Source organism: Chinchilla lanigera, unplaced genomic scaffold (assembly GCF_000276665.1).
Source record: "Chinchilla lanigera isolate Chin_1 unplaced genomic scaffold, ChiLan1.0 scaffold00002, whole genome shotgun sequence".
In the NCBI taxonomy this organism is placed as follows: Eukaryota; Metazoa; Chordata; class Mammalia; order Rodentia; family Chinchillidae; genus Chinchilla; species Chinchilla lanigera.
In genome coordinates, this window is record NW_004955403.1 from 17,517,507 (window position 1) to 17,526,002 (window position 8,496).

The 8,496-nt window shown below is 34.9% G+C and overlaps 1 protein-coding gene across 5 annotated transcripts in view; it reads left to right on the forward strand.

Moving 5' to 3' along the window:
* Positions 1-8,496, forward strand: part of Znf385b (zinc finger protein 385B) — a 386,454-nt gene that overhangs the window by 320,910 nt on the left and 57,048 nt on the right. For all 5 annotated transcript variants that reach the window (XM_005373358.2, XM_005373359.2, XM_005373360.2 and 2 more), the window contains one exon: positions 3,282-3,392. In XM_005373358.2, coding sequence (XP_005373415.1) covers positions 3,282-3,392 — 111 coding nt within the window. The remainder of the gene's footprint in view (positions 1-3,281; positions 3,393-8,496) is intronic.

Here is an 8,496-nt window from a genome sequence, read left to right on the forward strand (position 1 = left end):
ACTTTTAGATCATTAAAGAAATTCGAAAAACAAAAATTCAGAATTTTACCACTTTCTCCGTTTTAAAAATCTGAAATCTTTTTCTATGTTACTGCCAAGTTAAGAACTCACTGAAATAGCTCAAGTTATAGTTACTGTTAGACAGCAGTAATCAAAATATCACCTCGACAATATCCACCTCAGGGTGATCAGACAAACTGACGAGTGGACATTCTTTTTTATATCACAGTTTTCCTTTAATTAAATCGTGTCCCCCAAAATGATATTTTAATAAAAGATATAACTATAGAAGTCTATAAGAAAGATAAAGGAGATTTAGACAGGAGGAAAAAGTGGATCTTTCCCTAAAACTCCCATGAGGAAACAGAGAATCAAGTGACAACTAGAGAATATCTTTCCAAGTGAGAAACGTAGGGATCAATTTTGATATCAGGGCTAAGCACTCAAAGAGTGTAAAGACAGCAAGAGTTAATGACACATAACAAGCAAGGAAAAGGTAAGTGGGCTGTGTTTATTTAATTGATTTGAGGAAGAAAATTAGGATTATTTATAAACACTAAAAAAGCCAATTTTGATGAATTTGTTGAAGGAGCCTCCTTAGTTTGTGTTGGAGGCACAGGTAGCTCAGAACTTACCTGCATTTCAGGTTGGAGAGCTCTTAGCCTCGGAGTGTTTTCAGGTGGATATGACACAAATGTGAGATCTGAACAGAACAATGTTGTCTCAGGAGTTGTTTGAAAAGTGATGTGAACAGCTAACAATCTCCAAAACTTAAAAGGAACATTTACATTTAAGGATTGTGCTAGGGCCATCAGCAGTTATTTGGGTTGACCAACACTTTGAGACTTTGTTTTTGTAGATCAGTCTTTCATCTGTGCCTCTGTATTGTGCTATGAAAACAACTAGGCTATGTGTTTATTTTAAATAATGAAAGTTTTGATTTTTAATGTTAATTCTCAATGTATTTTTAAAAGGAGTAGTCGGAAAAATGTATTAAAACTCATTTCATGAATATTGTTTATGTTTTAAGAAGTATTTGATTAAAGATAAAATATTAAATGTGTGAATATGGCAAAAACAATAAAGTGGTATGTAGAAAACTACTGCTTGGGAATTATTCCTATAATTTTATGTCTTTTATTTAACATATCACCAGTTAGAAAATATTTGTCAAAGTCTGAGAACAGAAAATATCGAAATAAAATGCTGTGTGTTTTAACTTTGCAAAACTGTGCTTGCTTTATCCTGCCAGTAGCCTATTTTATTTTTAAGCCTCTCCAAACTGATTTGCTATTATCTACTAACCAACAGAAAATATAGTCTCATATTTTGCAAGTGGGTGGACTTAAATTCATGCACCTGTGAATAAAATGAGAAAATAAACTAAGATTTTATTTTCTGACGTTTTGACATTTCCTTGCCCCTTGGAGGATTTTATTTTTTCTCATTAAATAAAATTTAAGGGCTAGGGCTGTAGTTCAATAGTAGAGGGCTCTTTATTTATTATTTGGGTTTCTCATGTAAGAGAAACCATGCAATATTTAAGCTTGTGGGTCTGATTTATTTCACTTAACATAGATGATAAGAAATAGAGACATAGATCTTTCTCAGCTGGGAAGGAAATCAAGAGATAGAGAAGGGGAACGGGAATGAAAAAAGGGAAATAAGATGCGTTATGCACATGTACCAGCTCCACACAAAGAATGTAAATATTATGGACTGCAAATAGGTACTAATAAAGTTTTTTTAAATAAAGTAGTTAATTAAAAAAAGAAAACATGGTAAAGTGAATCTACAGGATGGCCAAAAGCAAAATCAAAACTGAAAAAATCAATTATGATCTTGAACAAAAGAAATCTCCCAATTTTTTAGAGAGATTTTGGAGTTAGTAGTTGAACATAACACCCTTAACAGTTTTTTCCTGTTTTAATTTTAAGCTATAATAATATTAATTTGGAGGGTGTGTGTTTGTCTGTGTACAGTGTTAGGAATGTTAACACATGTGCAGATTTGTGTAGCCATCATTATAGTTAGGATATCAGTTCTATTACCACAGAGAACCCCTCCCCTCGTGAGACACATACTTGCTCTGCATAGTGGGAATACAGTGCTCTGTCACCGCTCTTAAACTCTTAGCAAAAGACAGGCTAATTTACCATTCAAAAGCTCTTCAACTCACCCTCCTTTCTACTGTATGTAAATTCTTTGACTTACTAATTTTACCCTTTGTTGATTTATAATCATGACTAAGGATAGTCTTCATTTCTCCTCTCTATCAAATATCATCAACTAATCCAACGCTTAACTCTAACCTCAGGAGAGTTCCCAGATGATGGTGTCAGATGATCTGTCCTTGTTCATGTCACATCTGTTTATGAGTAATGCTTTGTTCATTGCCTCCGTTGTTTTTTGCACTGCCAGTTGTCTGATGTTAATGCTGGAGATTATTGTCTAGAATACACAAGAGAAGCACTGCTGGGTCTCTTTTTATAAGCTCTGCAGACAGAGGTATTTCTTTTTTGAGTGTTTTAAGGGCTCTGTGCCATACCTTTTCTGTGGCTGAGTACACTCATCACCCTATATTTCTCTGAATATATATGATATATGCAAGCCAAAAGGGGGGAAATTTCAAGCTATAAATCAAAGCTTCACTTGATCAATATTTAAACAAGGCTTGCATATTAATCAATCTCTTATAGGCATCTGAGTGTGCAATTGTGACATGCATTTCCAGTAGGATGAATTTTAATCTATAGAACATGAAAGTTAATAAATTATTTTAAAATAAATATCAACACTTTCTATGCTATAAGAAGAGCCTGACATTTATAACTGCTGTAAATCTAAAATTAAGAACTTGGATATACTTGCTATAATTGTCCCTCAGGTCATCTGAAACCACCCTAGGTATTATCAGCTACAGGAAAACCATTAACAACTTGAACCCTGACAAAGAAGTTTTCTCAGTGTAGGATTCTTTGGGCCTTTCTCAAGCCTCCTTTTATAGATGTTAGATTTCTTAGGATGTGATGATTATGCTGTGGTCTTTTTTTAAGATTTAAGATTTTTAATGAGTTCAAACAAGTTTTTTGTTTTTGTTTTTGTCATTTGCTTTTGTTAATTCCTGGAGGCAACGGCGTTACTGCTGAGTGAGATTCCTTGTTATCTTCATTCAGGAACTAAAAGTAAAAACCTTAAAGCATAACGTAGCTATTTTTATTTGCTCACTATTGTCTATCCTGTGAAGTTATACATTGACTATTTTGTCATTTGCTCTGCAGATGGATCCTGTGCAAAAAGCAGTCATTAACCACACATTTGGAGTATCCATTCCTCCAAAGAAGAAACAAGTTATTTCTTGTAATGTCTGTCAGCTTCGCTTTAACTCAGATGTGAGTATCACCTTTTCATTGCTTCATTTTTCAAGCTGAAAGTCTGATTGCTATGAAGATGTACACTCTCCGTATTTGCAAACGCTCCAGAAGCCTTTCCTAGTCATGGCCCACTCTTATCACGGTGCCGGATTTCCAAGGAATTGGGGTTCAATACTTCAAACTTGAGCAACAGTTAAGGGATTAATATCCAAAATTAAGAATTGCTCTGTGTAATCAGTCTCATCAATACTGTTTTACACTTAACCTCTTTAATTATATTCACTTGTTAAAAATACTGGAAAAGTCGGGGCTGGGGATCTAGTTCAGTGGCACAAGTGCTAGCCTGGCAAGTGCAAGGTCCTGAGTTTGATTCCCAGCAACCCCCTAAAAAAAGATACTTGAAAAGTAAAAGTAAGAAAAATATCAAAATACTATAAATACTGAAGAAAACAGTTATTATTAATTTTGATATGAAGTATCACAGCTCATGTGTGTGTGCCAAAATCTTGTTAAATACCTGAGTAATTTACAGTATGGTTTATGCTTTCCTTGAACAAGGATATGCAGGGAAAAATTCATAAATTATTTTACCTGGCCAGCATATCAATTTTGTCTAGAAAAGATAAAAAGAGCTGGGCATGGTGGTGCAAACCTGTAATCCCATCACTCGGGAGGCTAAGGCAGGAGGATCACCCTGAGTTCAAGGCTAGCCTGCACTACATAGTGAGACCTTGTCTCAAGAAAAAGTAAAATAAAATAAAAAGGATAACAATCAATCTTTTTTTATGGAAACAAATTTTTAAAGATATAAATAAAAGAGCAAGGAAGCAAAATACATGATTGTAGTCATATTGAATTATCAGGTAAACCCAGTTATTGGTGCAAATTAGAATTTGAGGGCTACATATTATGTTTTTCCTGAGTTACTCAGCCACAGAAACTGCATGTTACAAGAGTTATTTATTATTATTTTAAAATACTAAAATAATAAATATCCTTATACATATATACTGTGAGGTGATATTTTAGTAACTACATAGTAAGCATAATAAAAATTATAATCATTGGGGAAAAAAAGAGAATGTTTATCATGATTTTTTTTCTTTTTTTTTTTTTTCATCTTTTTGAGACAGGGTCTCATTATGCAATTCAGGCTAGCCTTGAGCTCACTTTGTATCTGAGGCTGGCCTGGAACTCCTAATGATCCTCCTGTCTCAGCCTCCTGAGTGCTGGGATTACAGGCATACACCACCATGCCCAGTTGTTCATCATGATTTATGAAATTATATTTAATGCAATTTTTAATCAAAAGTCCAGTCAATTTTTGTGGGTACCTGGTGAAATGCCATGTCAGCAATTTAAATGTACCTAAATAACTTAAGAAAAATATGCTCTTAAGATTTCATTTGAAATCTTATCATAAGGATGTGTCACTTTTCCCGAAACTGTAGACCCAGAAGAATCCTGATCTAAATCCCAAGGCCTTTTTTTTTTTTTTTTTTTTAGAAAATTACGTACTGTTTCTCAAATATCTAAAATAAAGAAAATCCACAAAGGGGCAGAAGGGAACTCTTGAGTGATAAAAATAGTTTATGTCTTCATTGTTGCAGTGGTCACATAACTATATTTGGTTTTAAATCACAGAATTGAACACCTAAAAAGGTATTTTACCATATAGAGAGTATACCTAGTTAACACAAAAATTAATGATATGAGCCACAGAAATATTTTGATAATTAAAAAATTAATGATATGAGCCACAGAATATTTTACAAACAAAAGACATATTTACGGTAGAGATGTGACTATTCAATATAATAAACAGCAGTATTTCCACTAATTTAAGAAATAATAAAAGACTTTTGCAAGAACAGAGAGGATATTGAATACGGAAATAGATACAAGTACATTTAACAGTTTGGTCTACTTAACCAAATTTTTATAGTTACATAGAGAAACTAACACCTCTGTTCATGTATGAATATAAAAATGAAAATGTTTGCTCCTTTATTGGCCACTTGAAAATGAATGCCCACCTAAAGATATGCTCCATTTCTTACTGCAGCAATGTGGGATGTTGAGAACATCTCACAGTGCAATAAAAACAGATTTGAACTGAAACTTAAAAATCTCACAAAAGATGCAGAATTTCATGAAGTCCATGGACATAAAGTCAGAGAACTATGTGATACGAAGCTGTTCACAAAAGAGGACTTGCCTGTTAGAAAAGTTAATGTAAGAAGACAAAAGTAAAAAGGCTGATGACCCATTGGCTCTTCCAAACAAAGGTTTTGAATGTCAAGTCAATAATAGAAGTCTTGGAGCAATTTTTATTTCTTTGGATTTAAAAAAATCTATTTTCATAGTTCAAAACTCTTAGTAAATTTCAAAGATGCATTGAAAAAGTCTGACTTCATCCCTTTTTTGTTTTCCTACCTTCTTTGGCATTCCATATTTGTAATCATGTTCATATTTTTACACATCTTTCAAGGGTTTTGCAAATATAACTAAATGTGAATACGTTTCCTCCCTCTTTCACATACAATGTAGCACATTATGTACACTTTTCTTTACCTTGCACGTTGACATACAGTATATGCTCAAGCTTTCACCCCATCAGAAGAGGGCTGCCTTACTTTTTGTTTGCTGGCCTGCCTGCCTTCCCTCCTACATCTATCTATCTTTCTTTCTTTCTTTGTTTCTTTGTTTCTTTCTTATTTTTTTATTTTAAAAATAAAAGAACAAAAACATATTAACAAACGGACATCCATTTACAAAATAGCACCAGAACAATGCAAGCAAAAAAATACTGAATTACAGACAAGGTGATAGGAAATTAACAATGGTTGTTGTATTACATATTTATATCTTCAAAGTGGTTTCTCAGGAGAACAAATATAGACATGAAGATTGATCAAATAATTAATCATTAACTGTTCCTTTCAATAAAGTGATAGAAGTCAGTAGTACAACTATGTTAGCTATCCTGTAAATACATACATACATACATAATGTCCCCTTCTTTCTTTTCTCTTTTCTCTCATCTTCTTCCTTTCTTTCTTTCTTTCTTTCTTTCTTTCTTTCTTTCTTTCTTTCTTTCTTTCTTTCTTTCTTTCTTCCTTCCTTCCTTCCTTCCTTCCTTCATTTCTCTCTCTCTGTCTCTCTCTTTCTTTCTCTTTAATTATGATAGGTAAAGATATCTGTATCCTAAATTCTGGAGCTGGTGAATATGTTACCTTACACAGCAAAGGGAAATTAAGGTAACAGCTGGAATTAAGACTGCTAATCAGCTAACCTTAAAGTAAAAAGATTATCCTGGGTTATCCTGTGAGCCCAATATAATCGCAAGGCTGCTTAAAGTAGAAGACAGGAGAAGAGGCAGCCAGAATTAAGTAAGATGAGGACTTAACTGGCTTTTGTTGGCTTTGAAGGTAAAAGAAGGGGCTACAAGCCAAAGAACCAGGGCAGCATTTAAAATCTAGAAAAGCAAGGATATTGATTTTTCCCTAGAGTGTGCAGAAGGTAGGTCATTCCTGCCAACACCCTTTGTGCTTACATAGAACCCTCAGAACATGTTCCAGGTCTCCTATTGTATTTTTATTATTCTAGAAAGAAGTAACACAATTTAGACAGTTTTTGAACTAATATAACATTCTTAAAGATGGATTTAAGCCCTAATTCTTTTTTTTTTTTTTTTTTGAGACAGAGCCTTGCTGTGTAGCTCAGGATGGCCACAAACTCATTTATATAGCCCAGGCTGGCCTCAAACTCAGAGCAATCTTCCTGCCTCAGCCCCCTGAATGCTGGGATTACAGGAGTGCACTACCATGCCCGGCATAAATCCTAATTCTAAGCTTGGTGAATCACTTCACCCCTGTTGGCCTCAGTTTCCTCTTCTGTAGTGCTACCTAAAATGGACATGATCTTTGGGAGGACCACTCTAGCTCAATGATTACAATATTTCCCCTGGTACCTGTCATGGGATAATTTCCACTGTTATTAGGGCAAGACCTAAACTCCTGTATCTTACAGCTAGAACAGCTAAGGCCAAGAAACAGAGGCTGTGACTTCTATTTTTAATTTTTGTTATGGATTGAGTAAGAGGAAGCACGAGAATTTCTATTCTGTGCCTCAGAGTTTGGGAGTAGGTTTGCTTTTGATCTAAGGGGCATTCAGTGTGAGCCATTCTTTGTGTGTGCTAACAGGGATGAGGACAGATACACACACATAAGTGTATGACCACTAGCTTCCGTATCAGCACTCATCAGCTCCATTGATAATAAAGGAATTAAATTTCTGAGTCATGCCTGGATTCTAGGCAGTGAAGCCACAAAGTCTTGATGGCAGATTCACAAATGTGACTTAGACATGTTCTTGGTGTTTAGTGATGGTGCCATAATCTGCATAACTGAGCTCGGAAACTGAGCAATTTTTATTTGGGGAAAAGTTTATTATTTTATAATTACCCTATTTACATTTTAATGTAAGAATTAAGAAGATGCTCATCCTTATTTTCTTTAATAACGTTTCTAAATCAGCCCGAGACTGAATTGGCTTCACTCTTCAGTGTAGAAAATATGTTTATTGAAAAATCTGGAAGGCAAATTTGCACAGTAAACAGACCGCGTCCTGCAGTTCTCCATTACCCATATAAAATGTACCAGGGTAGGCCTCATGCATTAAAATTCAGTGTGACCTAGTTTAAGTGTTCCTAGCCCCCTTTGTCCAGCTTTTAACATCTCAGTAGAACTCCACTGTTGGAAAGCAAAAGGCTACAGCATTATTTACACAATACAGTGTTATGTAAATGAGCAAGCATTAATCACAAACATTTCCCAAATGAACCTTTACAAATTAACACCATCCACTTTGCCAGGGGGCAGCCATTGCAGTCCACGCCTAACAAGCTTTCCAACTGATCCCGGGCATTTGCACAATTGTGTGTATATTCCAGTCCCTGGTCTCTTCTTTTTTTTTTCCGGTGTTTTGAGACAGGGTCTCACTATGTATTTTGGACTGACCTCAAACTCACAGCGATCCCCCTGCCTCAGCCTCCTGCGTGCTGGGATTACGGGTGTGTGTGTCACCATGCCCACTGTTGCTTTCTTCTTTTTTTTTTTTT